We start from the raw sequence: 19857 nt of genomic DNA, 5'->3' as shown, positions 1-19857 counted from the left end.
CAAACCCCCGTCGCCGCAGCCGACGCGCACCCTGTTCGTAAAGCCTCCATGGCTGCAGTGTGGGAGAACACAGAGACGGGCACAAACGGCGAAAGGGAGTGGGGGCGGTGGCAAACATCGAAGGTACTTGTGCCGCCGCCATGGCCGCCATGCGGGTTCACACCTCTTTCCCTTTCTCGACTTATCACACAAGACCTTGCGTGCAATGCCTCCATGGCACGGGGCAAAAAAAGGGGTGCCTACATCTGTGCACATGCGCGGCCAGAGGCGGTGCTGCGCACCTACACAAAGGCACACTAAAATTTGCTTACTACGTCTCTCTCCTTCCTGCCCTCTCTTTCCTTTCTTGCCTCCGACAGAATCGGCTCAGCACATGCGCGCGCGGCCACGGCGCGCCATCCTCACGCTACACAGCGACACTCACACGCATAGACACACACGCACACACATAAAGAGCGTGCCGGCACCCGAGAGGGCACTCGCGCGCACGCATTGGTTCACCTCAACTAGAAGCGAATCAAACGACGAGTGGTGCGAGAAACGTGCACTGGCGCTATCATCATGCCGCCATGGCCGATACTCGTTACCATCCACAACCTCGTGAATGTGCCGCTGTCCGCTTGTGAGAACGGCCTGCGGTCGTTCGTCGTGGAGGCACACATGGTGCTTCGCGTGTCCGCTTACTCTGCTCCAGTGGCCACGGCGACGTTCACCACGGACGACGTTGTGTCAACCACTCCCAACCTATTTGAAGTGCGTTTCGACGATGCCGCTCGGTGCACTTCCGACGGAGACGGGGGCGGGCCAAAGGTGTGGCGATGCGCGGTGCCGGAGCTCGAGGTGGTGGTGGTGGTGAGAGAAATCACTCGCAGCATCAGAGGCTCCTCCTCTCCTTATCGTCCAGGTCGTCGTGCAGACGGAGATCTCGATGGCACGCGTGTCGTGGGCACCTCAGCTCCACTGCCGCTCAACGCGAAGGACATTGTGGAGGTGCACAAACTCACGACACGGATCGTGGGGACGGAAATGGGTCAGGTGGGGCTTTCCTTCACCGTAGACCCAGGCGACAAGGCGGGGTACCGCCACCGCCTGGAGAGCTTCTTGCGCGCGTACAACCCGCAAGGACTGCGGCTTGTGCCCAACGTGGTAGAGGTCGTCTCGGAGCTGGACACATTCACAAAGCTATATCGGCGCTACTCGATTCAAAACTACGAGGAGCGACTGGCAAGCTTCTTCGACGTGTACGGTCCTCAGTACAAGAGCGAAATCCCATCGCTACTGCGGCAGTGGGAGGGCCGAGAGGAGGAGCTGATGCGCAACTTAGTGCTCGACAATGGCCCAGAGGTGACCACGATCGATCAGCACCAGCGACTGACCGCGTACCTGGCTGCCTATCAGCTTGATCAGAACTCCTCCGGCGTACAAGAGATATTCGCCGCACATGCGGGTGAGAAGGAGGCGAGCATACCAGCGGGACTGTTTTCTGCTCTCGTGGAGCGCTACGGCCCGGAGCCCGATCCGCGCACGTACCTGTTCGCCACGCCTCGGTACACCCCCGCACCACCATCACCCCCGCGGACCAGGGAAGTCCCGGTGGGGGCCGGCAGTCACGGCCACTCCCACTTTTCTTTGCATCACGGCTCCCCGTCGCTTGCGAGAAGTAGCGCAGGAGCGAGTGCTGCGGCCGCCGCTGCTCCACAGCGCTGTCCGCCGACGCCTGCCCCGGAGCGCCCGTATGTTTCTGTGCCCATGTTCCCCACACCGATTCCAAATCGGGAGGCGCCGCTGGAGACGGCACGCTCGCTTGATCGATCGCCCAGCTTTGCCGTTGATGACGGTGCTCCACGTGGCGGCGAACACAGGGCTACTGTGGCGGGTGATCGGCATGAAACGAAGCCCGTCATCACACCAAAGGACCAAGTGATCGTGCCGGGCACGACCATCGGTGCGAGCCGGCGAGACGTCACCGCATTGCGGGACGCTTTGTGGCGCAAGATGTGCTCGATGATGCAGACACGGCAGCGGCACTCCAAGCCGTGGCGGGAGCACCTTCTTTTTTTTTTAGACCAAGACGAGTTTGCAGCGGCGGTGCGCGCCCTGCACGTGTTCAGTGAGGCACCGGACGGAGGGGAGGTTCAGGTGCTGGTAGAGGAGTGGACGCACCGCCTGGATCACGCTTTTCGCACAGAAGCACTGGGTTCAGGCGATGCGTACTACGCGGCTGCCGTGCAGGAGGCAGTGCGGCTGACCAGACTCCAGCCGCTGCATCTGCAGGTGATGAGTGTGAGCTCTCTCTTTCACAAGGAGCAGTACGCCGGGTTCGTGGCGTACGTGGAAGGGCAGGCGAAGCGGGCCAAGACGGAGCGCCTGGTACTGGTCGGAGGCTGGAAGAATCTCATGGACGTCGCCCGTTTTGGCCTTCGCGCCGCGGCAGACCCCGCAGGTCGCTACGGAGATGTGCTTGCATCCTCCTTGGCCACGGTACACGACGCAAGTGCGACAACAGGCGACGGCCCGTTTATCTTCCTACGCGAACCTTTTCGGCACTGCACGGAAAAGCACTCCTGTGCCCTTCTCGTCTGCGAGGTCGCGGTGGGTGAAATGTACTCGTGCCCTACCACCGTGCACGCACCGCGGAGGTCGGCCGCCGACTTCCTCGCCAAGTACGACAGCTGCGCCTACGTTGACCAAGCCAACGGACCAGTCGTCGCTGTCTACTTTCGCCAGCAGGTGTTACCACGACTTCTTCTGCAGTGTGTCGTCGACCCGCAGCTGCAGCCGTGCCCCGCGCACCCCGATAGGCCGGTTGAGTACTACGTGATGGAAAACCACGCATTCGCGTGCAGCCGCTGTGTAGTGATGGGCGCCTACAAGGGTAAGGAGGTGGCACCGATTGAGGAAGCCGCAGTGATGGCGCGGGCGGGTCTGGCAGAGGTCGAGCGGATGGTCAGCGCGCTGAAAGAGAGCATGCTCGCCTACGCCAACCAGCTCCAAAACGAAGAGAGCAGCATGCCCACCGCGCCTCGCCGCGTAGAGGCGGAGCGCGAGATTGACCGGCTGCAGAAAGAGACGGAGGAGCGCGTTCGCAGGATTCGCAGACAGGTGCAACTGGAGGATGAGGCGCAGCTCTCCCGCATCAATGCCGAGCGCACCGAGGTGCAGGCGACCCTGGAAGCTGTGGACGGGCTTGGCGAGAAACTGGCATTTGCCATGCAGCAGCGTACGCCAGTTGCGGCTGTGAATGCGCTGCAGCACATCCAGCAGGAGAGACAGGTGGAGCAGCTCATGGCAAGGGCCCAGGAGCGGGTGCCGTCGGCTCCGTTGGAGCTGGTTCTGCCCTTGGATGGGCCGCCGCCGGCATTGCCGCCTCGTTCTTCGCCCACCTCCAAAGTGCGCTCAAAAGGCTCGCCGGTGGTGGTGGGATTGAATGAGAGTCGCTTGCCGGAGGCCTCGGCTGACGACGGGCGTGAATCCCGCGTGCCAGGATCCGCAGCGCCACACGCGTCGCGTGCCCCGTCCACGCGTCATACAAAGCACGCTTCACCGCCGCCAAGCAGCTTGTACGCCCAGTATCTTGCGATTGCTGGCGCAGATGGAAAAAGGGCTGTTGCAGAAGGATCGTCTCGCATCGAGCAACCGAGTCTCGATCGCAGCACGGCGGTTTTTGCCAGCCGCCCTCGTCCCGTTCCCGTCCCCGCTAGCGATGACAGCGACGGTGGGGGTGAGATGAGCGCCCTCTCTGCGAAGGAGGCGCTCACGCGTGGATGGGCGTTACTAAGGCGCGGGGACGTCGCCGCAGCGCATCGTGCGTGGACGGCGGTGTGCCGCGCTCACGGCACCAACGACGTGATGGGCACAAAGGCTCACGCTTACATTGCGGAGGCGATCGAGAAGGACTATGCGGCAGCTGCGCAGTGGTATGCCCGCTCGCTGCAGCTAGACCCGCAGGACCGCATGACCGCGTACAACTACGGCGTGCTTCTGGAGGCGCTGCTCGACAAGCCGCAGGAGGCTCTGCGACTCTACGACCGCGCCGCTGCACTCGGCGACGCAGTGGCAGGTGCCCGGGCCCGGGAGTTGCGGTCTAGGCTTGCCGCTTCTACTTCTCGGCAGTAGTAGCAGCAGACGACGTCCACATCACCCGCTCGTGTCCAGCGGCGGCGAGAGGGGATCGGGGGCAAGGAGGCAAGCGCATATGGGTGCACAACGGCTGACCGCTCACACCGCCTACGTTATGTCTGCGGAGAGGTCGCAGAGCAGCGGGGAGAAGCTCATGGACAGGCATCCGCAACTGACTGCTCCCCATTTCTCTTCCAACTCCCTCGTCCTTTCTAGGAGGAAGAGGCATTCATGTACCGCTACAACTAACAAAACTACCGTCTTCCTCGTTTGCCTTCCCGGTGGCCGACGGTGCGCATCCACCTTCCCTGGATGTGCCTGCGACCCCACCGCTCTCTTCCGTGATGCCCCACCTCCTCTGTTTCCTTCTTTCGCTCCTCCCTTCCTCCCTCCCCACCTGCCCTTCTTCATTACTGGCGCACCCACACCCGCCGGTAGCGGCACGGACGCTCAAGCAGGCGCGCATAGCCCCTTCCCCTCCACACCCACATCCACACTTTGCCCGCGGGAAGCACGAGCAGGGAAGAGACACCACCTCCCTCCCTCTCCTCCTCCTTTGTGTTCTTTCGAATCCATCTACCCCGTCATTCTCTTTCCGCGCCCACGTGCGAGCACATTCGAGGGCGGTGTGAGGAGCGTGCGTGGTGTGCGTATGGGCACACGGCTCACCTCCCGCGTACAGCACAGAGGGCGAACGCAAAAAGGAAGTGAATAAGGACCGCCTCACATTTTTTTTTCAGTAGGGGAGGGGTGTAGAGACGCGCGCATCTCTCGGCTGCCTTTCTCCATGCCGTCCCCTCGTCATTTCTTTCTCTTTCGCCCCCCCCCCTCTCTCTGTGATTTGGCACTCCGCCCAACTTGGCTCTCTCTCTTTTCGTTTTTCGTCTCTTGTTCAGCCCTTCCTTACTCCCTCCTCCTTCCCCCGACAGAGACGCGTGCATGTGCGCATCCGTGTGCGTGTGCCTTGTAGATCCCTCCCTCGCCCTCAGTCTCATTTTGGGGTCTCTCAGCCTTCCACTTCCTCCGCTGCCGGGAGCATACACGCATAGGCAACGAGTACACCTCTTTTTTTATATGTGTGTGCGTGTGACTAAACGCCTCTTGCGTGTAGACGCAGCCGCTCCCGACTCGATCGTGATCACACAGCCGCACCCGCACGCTGCCACAGGGACCGTCACACGTAAGCCCTTATCGACCGCGACAACCTCGTCTTTGGCACCTTTACCTTTGCCCAGAGCCGCCGCCACTGCTATATCTATCCCCAGTCCTATTCTCTCTCGTCTTCTTTTCTTGCTAGAAGGTTTTCTATCCCTTTCTCTTTGGTTGGGTCACGCGGGCGTGTGCGTGTGCGCCGCTCGCGTGTCTCTGCACGTCTCCGCCAATCCATCACATCGCTCCACGTGTTGACTCAGTTTCTTCCATCTCTACAGTGCTGTGTGACAGCGACATTGACATGCCATGCCCGCCAGTCAGTGTATGCGCATCGCTGCATATCACGTGTCTACTAATGAGGCCGATGCGGAAGAGTTGTACGCGTCTACAATTTCGACTGATCATTGCAGCAGTGACGATGAGAGAGCGCCGGACCTTGAGGTGGAGGCCAGCCCCCCTCAGCACGACGGCTCGACTGATGTGGAGGAGGTGAGAAGAGACGTGGACGCATCGTACTTCAGTGACTACGCAGGAGAAGCGAGGCGCGATGAACAGGCAGCGCTGCCGCCTCCACCGCCACTTGGCAGTGAGGTCGAGAAAGAGGGCGATGCATGCAGTCGAAAACTGCTTCCGCACCTCTGTAGCGATGACAACGGCGCGCAGGTGGTGACGGACGTTGTTGCGGAGGGGGATGCAGACGGCTTGTGCGATGTCGACTATGAGTCCATCATGGTGAGCCATAGAAAAGATTCCTTCCCGGCGCCTGCGCTAACACTGGACGCTGCTGGCCATTCGGCTAAGATTATAGGGCCCTCCCCACCCCTGAAGAGTGGGGGAGGGCGCAGAAACAGCTGGCTCGACCCGCTGCGTGCCCTGTCCACACCGTACTCCAAGGATGCAGCTGCGGTTCACCCCAAGAAGCCACAGCTGCCGGAAGACGTGCTCATTCGGCGCCAAGTGCTACCACACACCCCTGCTCGCACGTCCGAGAGTCGCTTCGAGCGGCGGACCGACGCACTGCCCTACCACGGAGGATCTTCTTCGGTCATGGAGCGCGGGGGCACAGCGGCACCGTCGCCGCCACCAGTGTCAGAGCTGAACGGTGCTGCTTCCTGCATGGCTGATCAAGGCGCACGTGGATACCGACGAACGAACTATGCCTCGTCTTCTCGCGCGTCCACTCTGGCCACTATCGATGCAGTGCACGTGCTGCCACTCACAGATGTGCTGACGAACGGCAACCACAAAGGCTGCGACGGAGGAAAGAGGGCCTCTGCGGCTACACCGACAACACCCCCACGCGTGGCTCCGCGCGACTGTGACGCTCGCGTCTCGTTCTCGCCCGATGACACCAGTGCTGCCGCCAACTCGCCGCCCCCACGCCCTATTACCGTGACGGCGACGCCGCCCGCAGCGCAGCAGCCACGTGGAAAAGACACTCGCACGCCCACGATGCTCCCAGCCCTCGAGACCACGGCGCTGATGGGTCCACGGACGCGTGTGGTGCGAGACCGTCCGCCGCGCGGGGTACCACTGATTCTTCAGTGCACAGGCCACTACCCGACCCCAACGCGGACCATTCTTGTGGACGACACAATGATGGATGACGACGAGGGCGATGGGGAGGATACCGTGACAGCTGGTCTCCACACCAGCGTTTACAAGGAGACGGGTGACAGATCCGACCTCTCTTACTCTTCGTCCGTCTCAGTGGAGGGGGTGCTGTTGCTGAGAGGTGGAGGGCAAGGCGGTCGTTGTGGTCGTGACGCCTCGAACTGTTCACCCACGCCGAGCCCGGGCGTGCTCCACGGCCGCACCTGCCCAGTCGCTCGCTCCGGCAGCCCACTGGTCTCACTGACAGACGCACAGTTCATTGGGGGCGACCCAGCTACAGTGGCCTACCAGCACCCGGAGCCGGAGCCGCACCACCACGACCTCGATGCCTCGCCTTCTCTGTTACCTCCCAAGACATGGGAGGAGGAGGAGGAGGTAGACGCGGTGCCGGACTTGATCGACTTCAGCGTGCAAACCGAGGAGCTGGAGCCCAGCCGGCAGGATGAGTCTCTCATCTTGTGCGGGTACTCTGTAGAGCCGATTTGTGCCAGCCGCGGCGCAAGTGCTCCCCCTGAGGCCCGCCCTCGTCACCGAGTGCCGCCGTGTCAGCCCTTCTTCAAATCCAGCGCGATTGGTGCCACTGCGTCAGCTGCAGCGTTCTCAAAGAAGGGCAGAGAAGGGTGTGCGGCCTCGCAGGATGTGGAGCAACTGCAGGTGGAGGGGGAAGGCGCAGAAGAGGATTGGGCCTGGCCGCGAGGAGAGGCTTCATGGTTGCCACAGACCAGCCATCTCGAGCGTGAAGCGGTTCAGACGGTGCCGCGGGAATGGTTGCCTCGGACGTACACTCACCAGCCATCACGCGAGGCATATCGTGCTACTGGCTTTGATGACGACCTCCCACAAACCTCAACTCCGAGTCTGCACGACGTGCGGTACCTGGTCGAATCTGTCCAGGAGGCGCCGGCACCTGGCCGCGGCTTCCACCCTCCACCGCGGATCATTGATGTGCCTTGCGAAGGAGCCGAGGTGCGAGGCGGTCGGAACTCCACGCTGTCCTTCCGTAAATCACGCCATGTCAACAATTCCGTTGAGCGTGTTCAAGCCACTCCGTTGTCGTCGAGCTCCGCCACTCGGTTTGATGAGCGCAGCTCGCTCACGCTGCAGCGAGAGCGGAGGAACGCCCTGCACACGCTGCTCGCGCGACAGATGCGCTCTCCAAGCAGCAGCAGGTGCACTACGACGTCACACGAGTACGCCGATGCGCGAGTGAGCGTGCGCTCCGCCCGGCTCATCGCGCCGGCGGCGGACTACGTGGCGATGCAGGAGCAGCTGCGGGGGCAGCGACTTGCAGCGGAGGAAGAGCGAGCACGACTGAGTCTGGTGCTGGACGTGTGCGAGGCAGTGCGGCCGCATGCGCGGGACCTGCTTCTCATGTTCCTCCTCCTCGTGGAGGAGTCGAACATGCGACGTCGCCATAGGCGACGAGGGCAGGTGCAACGTCGCAGCAACCCGACATCGGACCACGGCACTGCCTACAGCTCGCACCTTGACTCGTCGGTGTGGGAGGAGAGCCGAGTCACGTACGGCATGTGCGCCGAGGCGGTGAACTGCGTGCTGGAGAGACATGGTGTTACTAGGGTCCGTGCCACCCGAGAGTTGTGTCGCCGTGTGGTTGCCTGGTGCAAACACCACCACAGCGGCCATAGCCTGCCCACTCAGGGTGCGTCGCTGCTGGACTCGCTGCGTGGTACGGCGGATGACGCCTCTGTGGAGTACGCCACGTTTGTTTCCTCCGTGATGGAGTTTGCGGAGCAGTACCCGGGCTAGCGCGTGCAGACCGCGAGCGCGGGTGATTCGCCAGCTCTGTTCCGTTTGCTCGCACGGCAATTTTTCTCTTTGCTGGCTTCTGCGCTGCTCCATCTCTCCCTCTCTCTGTGCGTGTGCGTCGGTGCTGCAGAGTGATTATCGAGGTCCAGCCGCCACCTCAAGACACACACACACACACACACACACACCGCACACACACCGCACACACACCACCTTCTCTTTCTCGTGCACGTACGGGGCGAGCTCAGCAAGTGGGGCAAGGAGCACCTCCCCCCATATCCGCGCTTGCGCCGCGCTTTGGGGCCGAAGCGACGGCGAAAGAATAGCAAGTTGGGCGACACGATACTCGTCACTCTTGACGTAATTCCGAGGGCGGCGCGCTTCTGGTGAAAGACGCGCATACCCCTCCCCCCTCCCACCCCGTTTTTTCGGTGTTTGTGCACTTACACAAAGCCCTTTGCTCTTCCCACGTATGCGTACGTCTCTCCTTCTGCCATCGGCTTTGCACGGACACAGAGGAGGGGGGGGTGGCGAGGGCTGAGTGGGTAGAGGCGGCTCTGAGGAGAGACATTCTCTGCACTCAGGTCGTCCCCTCCCCCCGCTCCCCGCTTCCCGCGCATCAAGTTCCCCCTCTACCTCTTCCATTCGCCCACCGCTGTCCCTCCACGCAATTGTCTCCTCCTTGTTTCTCTGCTTCTCACCCTTCCTTCGCCTACCTGATCTCCGGTGTTCTTCGCTCTCGGTCCTTCTTCGCTTTTTCGGGGTTCTGCTCCCTTTCTTGTTGTCGCGATCGCTGATCCCTTCCCACTCGCCACACACCAGTTTGTGTGTCTCTGTACTTCCCCCCCCCCCCCCACCAACACCGATTCTCACGCACGCGGCATCCTCCCTCTCCCCCTCGCCGCCCTTTTCTCTTTCCCGAGCTCAACAAGCCTGCAGCCATGGCGGCCAACTACCGAGAAGACCGCGAGAAGGACAATGAGTTTAACAGCCGCCTTCGCGTAAACCTCTCTGCGATCGATGACATCGACAATGTGAATCAGGCTGATGACAAACCCGATGAGGCTGCCGGGGAGGAGGGCCACTACGTCCACCCCGATGCACGCGCGCTGTTCGAAAAGATGCCGTGCCTGGAGCGCATCCCGATCTTTGGCAAGAGTTGCCAGGGCTACGGCCCTCGGTGCACCTTCTCTCTGGGCCTCGTGTACTTCCTGAATAAGGGTGTCGGGTACAGCCTGATCAACTACGCGTGTTTCTCTATGTTCACCTCCCGCTTCGGCGTGTCGGGGGTGCGTTACCAGCGCCTGGCCAGCATTGCCAAGCTGGGCTTCTCCATCAAGGCCTTTGCCGCCATGACGTCCGACTCGCTGGCGATTTTCGGCTACACGAAGCGCTGGTACTGCGCGGCGGCCTGCATCGTTGGCGCCGCCCTCACTGTAGGGTACGGCTGCCTGCCGAAGAAGGAGTCCAGCGCTGACATCGCTGCCGGCTTCATCTTTCTCACGAGCTTCTGCATCGCGAACGTGGATATTCTCTCTGAGGGCCACTACAGCCGCCTCATGCGCCGTCGCCCCGCGTCGGGCCCCTCCCTCATCAGCTGGATCTGGTGGTTCATCCTGTCGGCGACCATCGTCGGTGCCGTTATCCAGGGACCGCTTTCGGACAAGGAACTACCTCAGGTGGGCCTGTTCATTGCCGCTGCGACGCAGCTCCTCAGCGCTCTCTTCTTTGTGTGGAACTGGTATGGCGAGGGGACGAACCGCGAGGAGCAGCTGGCAGATGCTCTGACACTGAAGAGGGAACTGAACCGCGCGCTGCGGGAGCGCCAGCTGGTGTCGTCGTTCCGGGCCACGGGCAGCGGCAAGGAGGAGGACGGCAAGGCGGACTCCGGACTCGATAAGCCCGTGTCGGCGGAGGCGGCTGCCTATTACAACGCTGAGGGGGAGCTGAACGGCGACTTCGCGCTTGACACGCTGCACGACGGCGGGGAGACGGCCGAGGACGAGGCCCCCGCGCTGAACATTGTGAGCTGCTGCGGCGGCATCGTGGAGATCAACAAGGGCGTCTGCATGCGCAACTGGCGCATCTTTGTGTACAGCTCACTGATGGCGTGCTCGGTGATCACCATGATGTGCGTCACCATCCTGGGCACGCGCTGGCAACTGCTGTACTCCTGCATCGCAGTGGTGTTGGCGTGTGGGGCTTGCGCCTTTTGGGCCCTGCCGTTTCTCATCGCCAAGGTGAGCATATACTTCTTCAGTTACGCCTTTCTGTACCTGCAGCTACCCGGCGCGCTGGACAGCTTCTACATGGCATCGAAGGAGTGCTACCCGGAGGGCCCGCACTTCTCATACGTCTTCTACAACACGATCGGTGCCGTTATTGGCAACCTGGCTGGTATCGCGGCTGTCGCTGCGTTCCCGTACCTTTTCTCGAAGCACAGCCTCCGCTTCACGCTCATGTTCACGTACTTCATCCAGGTGCTCGCCTCCGCCTTCGACATCATCATCGTGAAGCGCTGGAACCTATACATTGGCATCCCGGATCACGCCATGTACCTCTTCGGCGACGCCATTGTGTACGAGGTGAGCTACTACCTCGCCTGGATGCCAACGGTGATATTGCTGTCCCGCATCTGCCCACGCGGCTCCGAGAGCATGGTGTACGCGCTGGTTGCCGGCTTCGGCAACCTGGGCGCCTCCATGTCCAACACGGTGGGCTCCCTGCTGATGGAGTTTAAGTGGCCCATCACGACGAAGGGCGCGTGCGACTTCTCGAATGTGCCGATGCTGCTCTTGATTGGTCACATCCTGCTGCCGATGCTGATTGTGCCGCTGAGCTTTGTGCTGGTGCCGGCCGCGCGCATCTGCGACGACATCGACGTCAACGGCAACATCATCGAGCAAAAGGCGCGGTCGCTGCACCGCAAGCAGCGCCGCGAGCCTGGGGAGCCGATTAACGAGTTGCCTCCATAAAGGGTGAGTGTGCGAGGGCGACTGAAAGAGTGAGCGGCCACTTGCAGACATCCCACTTCCTTCTCTCCCCCTCTCCCCCCCCCTGCACACACACAGCGGCATTGGTGAGAAGACGCGAGGGTAGCTACGGTGGGAATGAATATGTGGGTGAGCGATGGGGCTGGTAGAGGGTTTGGCTAGCGCAAGAAGTGAAGGTGCCGAGTGTGACGACGGTCTGTTTCCACTTCCGCCTTCTTCTCCCTCACAGCGACCGCCATCCTCGACAGCCCGTAAAAGACCACCGTCTGCCCGTCTGTCTGTGCCTCTGTCTATCGCGTCAGACGCACGCACACACACACACAAACACACACACGCATACACTCCCTCCTCCTCTTTTTTTTTATCTATGCGCGTCAGCGCACCGAAGCTTCAATTTTTTTTCCGTTTTCAGGACACTTCCTCTCCTCCCACTCCCTTCGCCCCAATCCCCTCCCCTCCCCTCGCACTCACCACGCCCGGGCAGACGAAGTTGCGTGCCTCCGAACGTCTTCTTTTCATGCTCTTGTGGCCGCTAAAGGGGGAACTCACGAATGTGGTCGTCGTCGTCACAGCCGTGCGCCAGCGACAGGAGCCGAATGGTCGCAGCAAAGCCAGTCCGCTTCTATGGAGGAGCAACGGCAGCCGCAGTCGCGGCAGGCGGGTGCATTGGGTGTACCGAATCGAAACTCTGCCGCAACGTGTGCCTTTTCGTCATCCGTTCGATGGCGACTCCCTCCTCCCGACCGTCGTCGGCACAGCGAACGCAGCGGCCCTGGTTTCCCTTTTGAAAGCAACAAGAGGAGGGGGAAGGTGAGGGGAGGAGGGCCACTGCGTCTCACGAGGCAAGAGGGAAGCCCACATGAGAATGATAGAGGGGCGTGTGTATGCACCATGATTGAGCGCGTTACGTAGAATACACCTACACACGCTCACTCACTCTCGAAAACCCACTAGGCAAGAGGTGACCAGCAGTAACACCGCAGCAGCTGCAGCGATCACCGGTATCACCACCGCCACTGCACCCTTTCCTCCCTCCCTCATCTTTTTCTTCGTTGTTTTCACCCTTTTTCTTGTTCAGCCTCTAGTGCTGTTTCTCTTCTCTCTGTACGGTGTGCACGCAGGTGTGTGTGTGTGTGTGCGTGTGCGCCTCTCTCTCTGTGCTTTCTTCCGCCGATGACGACTGCTTGTTTTCTTATTTTACGACTCTCCTTTTCATCTTTCCATCCCATCACCCCCACGAACATGCATACGCACGCATGTACCGGTCGCTTCTCCGTTTCGTTGCTTGCTCGTTAGACGGAACGACGCATGACTGACTTGTGCACTTCTTCGCACCCACCCACCCCCTGCGCCGAACGAAGGGCGCGTCTCTTTCCTGCTTCAACGCGGCATTCCACCACGAGCAAGCCGATAAGTTTGCACACACACACACAAAACTACAGCTCAACTATGTGGCACTGCGGCTACGTCCCTCTCATCTAGGACGAGCTGTCCGCCGTTGCATCGGTTTATGCGTCTAGCGTGCTCCTCTCGTCCCTTCTTCGCATACGTGTTGTGCGAGGGGCGCCAGAGGGTGACCTGGCTGCACTGCGCGTTCCGATTCAGGCGGGTCTCGTGCAGGGTCCTGCTCGATGGCGGAAAGCGGTGGCGGGCGTCGTGCGGGTGGTAGGGGGTGGTCTAGGTGCATGCGAGATGATCCTCAGGGAGAATGTTGGCCAGCCTCGGGTCAGGGCCCTCTGAGGCACTGCATCCTGCCTGTGTGCCATGCTTCGACCTGGCTCGCTTAAAGTCGCGGCATTCCACAGTATGGTGCAGCGTCTCTTCGCATGGGAGTCTAGGGAAGGGGTGGCTCGCTGTCTTCATTTTGTCGTTTCCGTCGATATCGCCAGGGGAGGCGTCTCTGGATGTCTTGCCCTCACCTTTCTCGACAGGCGGACGCTGCCAGGAGCCCGTGGCGGCATGGGGCACTCCACCTTCTGCACCCACACGCCTGTCAAAGGCGTGTGAGTGTGTTGATCTTTGTGGAGTCAGCGACACGATTCCGTAGTGAGCTGGTACCAATGCCATCATGACCGCACGTCTCTTCGGCATACCGCCAGTCCAGACCTGTCCTGCGGACACCGGGAGCGCCTCCCCCCACGGAGAGCAGATACGCGACCCTGATTTCAGGGGGTGCGGTGACTGCGGCATCAGGCGGGGGAGTGCGTGTGTTGTACACGTCGAACAGAAAAAAAATTCGCCTCCCTCCCTCTTGTACTCCCCTCTAATATACATTGACGTGTGTGGCGTGTGTCTCCGTTTTTCTTGCCCCCTTTTTCCCTTGTTGTCTTGTTCGAAGGCCACCGGCTGCTTATGGTGATGGTGCTGGCGGTCGCGGTGGGCTTGTCTCAGCGCCTGTCCACGGGTGCGTGTGTGTGGGTGCTGTCGGAGAGAGGGAATGCGTGAGAGGCGGACGAACAAGGGAAGGGGGGGGGAGCTGAAGAGGGGAGGGGGGACGCAGAGACGGCTCGGGCCTTCGTTGCAGTTGCATGAATGCAACTCGCTGATAGGGAAGAGCTGGCAGCAAGAGACTCAGACGCGCGCAGGCATTGTGCCATCTTAGGCGCGCTCTCTTGCCCCCCCCCCCCCACACACACTCCTCCTCTTTGCTGCTGTTTCTCCCTCCAATGTTCTCCTCCTCCGCTCTCGACACAGCGACACCCCATCGCGCACACACACGCGGACAAGCTAGGATGAGGGTTACTCTCACATTCTATTACATATGCGTATGCGTGTGCCCGTGTGTGTGCCGGGCGTTAATCGTCACGGTTAGCATCGTAAGCACCTCTGTTGCCTTCAACGGCTTGTCGCTTCTCTTCTCTTGCCTTCTCTCATGTCTTTCTCTCTTCTCTTGCTCCTCCCTTCTACGGCGCGTCTCTCTCTCTCTGCGTACGCATGTATGTGTGTATGCATAGATACGTATGGGGAAGGGTAGTCGCATCCGCATCAATACAGGCCCCTCTCCCACCTCCTTCTCCCTCTTTATACGCGCCTTTCGATCTCGTGCTCTTCGTTGGCCTCCACCACCTTGGCACACGCACTGCGCGTACGTCTTGCTTCCCCCGTTGTCGCATCTTCTCGCTTTACGCTTTTTGTGCTTGTCTTCCTACGGAACACCATCATCAACGGCCTACCACTTATATGTCTATGCGCTGTGCCTCTGTGCCTGTCTACCTGCTTCATCTGTCCGTGTGTGACGTGTGTCTGTGTGTGTGCCTCTCCTCCGTTGCACCCGATAGCATTTTTTTTTGGTTGCTACCTCCCCACACCCTGCCCCTGCCCACGCGCGCGCCTGCAAGCGGGGAGGTAGAAGAAGGGTGACTAAAGAGAGAGAGGCATCGACCATCCACACCCACGACTCCAGGAGTCTACGGGGAGAAACTTCAAAGGAAAACGAGAAACAAAGCAGCTCCTCCTCAGCTCGGTGCTGGACGGGGTACACGTGCAGGTGTGACTCAGGTCCATTTCGCCCTTTCTTCTGGATGTGTGCTTGCCGCCAATACCAGCGCTGTTCCACCCCCTTTTTCATGGCCTTCCCCTCTTCTGCACGCTCTCTCTCCCGCATTGTCTGAGAGAGCTGCCGATGTCCTTCGCCAGTGAAGGAGTGTATGTTGCCATGCCTTCCATGAGTCGACCAGACCCCTGCTGATCTGCTGCCACTCTTGTCTCTCCTCCTTTTCCTCTGCGTCATTCTTCGCAACACCCACACACACCCCCACACCCACACGCACACACATATAACAACACAGGTGTCAACGTCATCCTTTTTCCAGGTTTCGTGCTAGCCTACCGCGCCTTCCGATGGTGCTTCACATCTACCACGCCGCCGTGGGGGAGAAGGAGTTTCAGTTTTCCACCAACATCAACAAGCTCACGCAGGAGACGTACGAGCTCGACGTTAACGAAGCCATCGAGGAGGTCAGCTCCACCATTCTCGAGCAGCTGACGGACGAGGATGCGCTCTGCTGCGTGTGCAAGGCAGCACCTGCGACACGACTGATTCACCACACGATGCTCTTTGCCGAGACCTTTCCTCCACGCGTGGAGGACCTGCCGCAGCCGGTGTGCAACTCCGCCAACTGCGAGGTAGTAGCCAAGTCGCGGTACTTGATGGACATGGAGGATGCCACCACAGCACAGGGGATGCCGAGCCCCAACGGCTGCTTTCATTGTCACAAGGGGGCGCGGGGCGCAGCGACAACGTCAGTACCGCTTCAGCGCTGCAGTCGGTGCAAGGTGGCCAAGTATTGCAGTGTCGAGTGCCAGAAGGCGGACTGGAAGGTGCACAAGCAGGTGTGTACCCCCGGGTAGGTGAAGAATGACGAAGAGGAAGAAGGGAGGATAGAAAAGGTAGACGCGGGCAGTGTCGACCGTCACGCGCGCGCGCCTCTCTCTGGTGGCCCCCTTCAGGTTCTTCTTGCCGCTTCTTGCTCTCGACGCCGCAGCGCTGCTGCTGCTGCTAACTGTTTCGACCCACTGCATCCCCCCCGCTCACGCTCATCGCACGGAGGGTCTGCTGTCTCCATGTGTGCGCACGTGTGTGCCGCTTTCGCTTCTGCAGAGTGCGCGTCACACACGTACACCCATGCCGTTTTCGCCCAGCCGCACATGAGAATACACGTGCATAGCCTCGAAAAGGGCGGATGGAGGGGGTTGAGCAGCGATGACGGACGGACATGGGGGAAGGGGGGATAGGAGGATAGGGAGAGGGAGGGACAATCACATGAATCGCGTTCTGCTTCCTCCCCCTTCCCTCCCTCCCTCTCCTTCTCCAGCCCCTGTTCTTCATCATCACTCCACAGCTCATCTATCGCTGCCGTATACATCTTGCATATCGCGGCGTAAGCCGCCTATGTGTGTGTGTGTGTGTGCTGCATGCAGACAAGAAGACGGACTGGACAGTTGTTCAGCATCGCGCACCGGATCGCGTGCGGATGCGCCGAAGCGAGAAAACAAGCAAAGAAGGCCAGAGAAAGAGAGAACGATGCTGTGGTTCGTTTAAGCGCACTTCTGAGTGTCTTGCCACACGAGCATACACATGGTGTGGGGAGGCGAAGCAGGTGGCAGATGACCTAGGATGGTAAGGAGTAGTGCACTGCTCTAGCGCAAAGCCATTGAGCGGGGACTACACCGCAACAGCATGCACCCCCCCCCTCTATCTGGGCGTGCACGTCTCCATGCGTGTGCGCACATGTGCTCTTGTTTTTCTACTTTCGCTGAGCATGCCTCGCGCCGCAAGAACCTCCTTGGCTACGCCATCCACTATGTACTTCGCTTTCCCCCTCTCTACACATCATCGACACACACACACACACACACACACACACACACACGCCTTCGTCTGATGGGCTACGTGTGCACATCAAATCTGCAGTGCAAGCCGATCACAGAAAACACAAGTGCGCCCAAGAGGGAGGGCGGTGCAAAGTAAGATCCAGTCGCCTCACGGAGTACAGGCCTTAAGCAACACCCGCTGCACCCCTCCTCTCCTTCCCGTAGTACGTACGCATCACTTCCCTCCCCCCGGCGACTTCTTCGGCTGCCTCTCGTACAAGCAGCGCGATACAGGTTCACATACACATAAACACATATGTGTACGAGCGCGGAGCAGAGAGTGCCGTTTTCTTTGGTCTTGCTTATCGTGCTACTCTGCCGTTTCAACGTTGGGCTTGCCACTGCCTCGGTGCTCATCGCCACCGTACCAAACAGCGCCTCAGAACCCGCTCCCCTTCCCCCTCTCCGGCTCCGCCGTGTCTTCCCTTCGGAAAGTGCCGTACGCTGTGCATGGGTCTTTTCGCTCTTTGTTGGCGTGCCCACCTCCCCTTTTCATCGCTCTCCTCACGTGGGGCTCCGGTCACGAAAGACTACGTCACGTGCCGCGACTGCAGCTTCTCCGTGTCGTATCGTGCGCTTGCCTCGTCACTCGGTCTCTCCTCCTACCCCAGCGCGGCTCTCCTGGGCAGGGCAGACTAGAGGAGGCCGGGAGGGGACATCGAGGGCGTGCAGGCCGCATGTGAAGCAGGCATCTGAGCGTGAGACGGGGGGGAGACTGGCTTCGATCCAATCGTCGCGTCAGGCAAGCTGGAAGGCCTGCAGAGCTTCTTGTCCGTCACCTTAGCCTCTCCCAGCGGCAAGCATTGCCACCGCCGCCGCCGTTCCTGCTAATAACACCAGCGTATCCTTTACGTTTCGCATGAAGCCGTCCTTCTACGCTGTGGCCGTCGGCAAAACACGTGGCATCTACTCAACGTGGGCTCAGTGCTCTGAGCAGGTGACGGGGTATCCAGGAAGCATCTACAAGGGCTTCCGGACTTTGGACGAGGCCCGAAGCTTCTTGGCCGCTCATCCCTTGCCCTCCACTGGCTCCGCCGTGAGCCTTGGCGGCGCCAGCAGCAGCAGTGTCGCTTCCCCGTATCCACCCAGTCGCGACCATGCCGCACTCGGAAGCAGCTATTTCAAGGGGAGGCTGAAGCGAGAGACGAGGGACGACCTCTTGGCGGGTGAAGAATCGGTGGCAGCGCGGCAGGCACGACGGCGCCGCGCGGATCATGCACAGATTGCCGTCGCTCCTCCTGCATCGTCCTCTATGTCGACCTCTCTCTCTGCAGCGACTCCCTCGACGACAGCCTCGAAGCCGCTTGCCACCACCACCACGACCAGCTCACCTGGGGCTTTCGAGGTGGTTTACGTGGACGGTGCGTGCAGCCACAATGGAACTTCCCATGCGCGGGCCGGATACGGCGGTTACTACGGCTCCATGTCAGATCCGCGCAACTTCTCGTGTCCGGTGCCGCTGACAGAGTCGCAGACGAACAACCGTGGAGAGGTGCGCGCCGTCATACACGCGATTGTTCAGGCTTTCGTCGATGCTGGCGCCCCTGCAGATGCCCTGGAGGCGACCCACCTCGTCGACCCGTCGGCGTGGCCCCTCGTCAACCTCACACGACCACTGCCACATCTCATTATCTACACAGACAGCCGCTATGTTATCGACGGGCTCACCCGGTACGCGAAGAAATGGGTGCAGAACGGCTTCTTGCTGTCGACGAATGAGCCGGTGCAAAACCAGGACTTGTGGAGGCAGCTGATCCGGCTGCGCGACCGGTACAACACGCTTTACGCGAGGCAGCAGCACGACCAGCAGCGCGCGCGTCAATGGGGTGACGGGCACCGCAACGAGGCAGACCTTGCAGAGCCGGTACGGTACACGTGCCAGAACACCCTGAACGACAAGAGTGAGGGCGTTGAGCTGATTCACGTGCGAGGTCACTCGAAGGTTCACGGTAACGAGATAGCTGACTCGCTGGCGGTGATGGGGTCTCGACTGCACAGATCGTAGCGCGGTGCGTGCGTGCGTGTGCGTAGACGCAGAGGTACCCGTGACGTATGCGTGACACAGAGAACGCGAGGTAACAGCTGTATGTATGCGCAAACGACTACACAAGAACACGCACCTGTGTTGGCGCCCCGCTCGCTGCGCACGAGCGTTCCTTGCAAGCACACACACACCCTCAGCGACATACCCGAGGCGCTTCTTCCATGCTTTGCCGGACGCTGCGCCACCCCCTCCCCGAGAGGTCACTCGTCGCGTACCATCTCTTTGCTGATCACAGTCGGCAGCGGCCCTTCTCACCCCTCCGACTCCTCTTACCCACCACTCTTCAGCACCGCATGCATCCTGCTGTTCGACCTGCGTCTCTGCGTGCTTCGCTACTTTGCCGTCAGCTCCTCTGTCGGTCGCGGCTTCTCCACTCCGCTTTCGTGGCGCGCCGTCCGAAGTTACCCCGCATGCACACGGCTACCTGGCACAGCGCCGATATCGCAAGGTCATAGGTGACAGAGAGAGTGCCACGCGGTGCAGCCACCTAAACACACGCACACGCTTCTATCGCTATCCCCTCGACGTGTACACGATGCATGCTAGTAGAAGCTGTTGGCGACTGCCCGTTGCTGTAAGACGGGAGGCCTGCGTGGCTCATGGAGGTGGATGCCGGGCACTGGCGCCGTTGACGAACTTCTCGAGGCTGCTGATTCCGGTGATGCATGTGCTGCTTCTGGGGGCACTGTTGCTGACGCAGTCGGGCAGCTTGGCCGTTGCAAAGAGGTCTAGGACATCGTCGTCATCCTCTTCCTCTGCTCCCGTCTCAGGAGACCTGCAGACACTGCACACCGT

At 60.6% G+C, this 19857-nt stretch overlaps 5 protein-coding genes across 5 annotated transcripts; all 5 read left to right on the top strand.

Annotated features, from left to right (window-relative positions):
- Positions 1 to 561: 561 nt before the first annotated feature.
- Positions 562 to 4116, top strand: LDBPK_060330 (hypothetical protein, conserved; the record flags this gene model as incomplete). Its single annotated transcript, XM_003858293.1, has 1 exon — positions 562 to 4116. One exon carries the CDS (start codon positions 562 to 564, stop codon positions 4114 to 4116), a length of 3555 nt encoding a protein of 1184 aa, XP_003858341.1.
- Positions 4117 to 5577: 1461 nt separating this feature from the next.
- LDBPK_060320 (hypothetical protein, conserved) lies at positions 5578 to 8652 on the top strand (the record flags this gene model as incomplete). Its single annotated transcript, XM_003858292.1, has 1 exon — positions 5578 to 8652. The coding sequence occupies one exon, from the start codon at positions 5578 to 5580 to the stop codon at positions 8650 to 8652; it is 3075 nt and encodes a 1024-aa protein (XP_003858340.1).
- Positions 8653 to 9593: 941 nt separating this feature from the next.
- Positions 9594 to 11627, top strand: LDBPK_060310 (folate/biopterin transporter, putative; the record flags this gene model as incomplete). Its single annotated transcript, XM_003858291.1, has 1 exon — positions 9594 to 11627. The coding sequence occupies one exon, from the start codon at positions 9594 to 9596 to the stop codon at positions 11625 to 11627; it is 2034 nt and encodes a 677-aa protein (XP_003858339.1).
- Positions 11628 to 15485: 3858 nt separating this feature from the next.
- Positions 15486 to 15995, top strand: LDBPK_060300 (MYND finger domain-like protein; the record flags this gene model as incomplete). Its single annotated transcript, XM_003858290.1, has 1 exon — positions 15486 to 15995. One exon carries the CDS (start codon positions 15486 to 15488, stop codon positions 15993 to 15995), a length of 510 nt encoding a protein of 169 aa, XP_003858338.1.
- A 2275-nt stretch (positions 15996 to 18270) lies between these two features.
- LDBPK_060290 (ribonuclease H1, putative) lies at positions 18271 to 19023 on the top strand (the record flags this gene model as incomplete). Its single annotated transcript, XM_003858289.1, has 1 exon — positions 18271 to 19023. The coding sequence occupies one exon, from the start codon at positions 18271 to 18273 to the stop codon at positions 19021 to 19023; it is 753 nt and encodes a 250-aa protein (XP_003858337.1).
- Between the last annotated feature and the right edge of the window lie 834 nt (positions 19024 to 19857).

Source organism: Leishmania donovani, chromosome 6 (assembly GCF_000227135.1).
Source record: "Leishmania donovani BPK282A1 complete genome, chromosome 6".
Lineage (NCBI taxonomy): Eukaryota > Euglenozoa > Kinetoplastea > Trypanosomatida > Trypanosomatidae > Leishmania > Leishmania donovani.
This window is presented reverse-complemented; position numbering and strand designations above follow the sequence as displayed.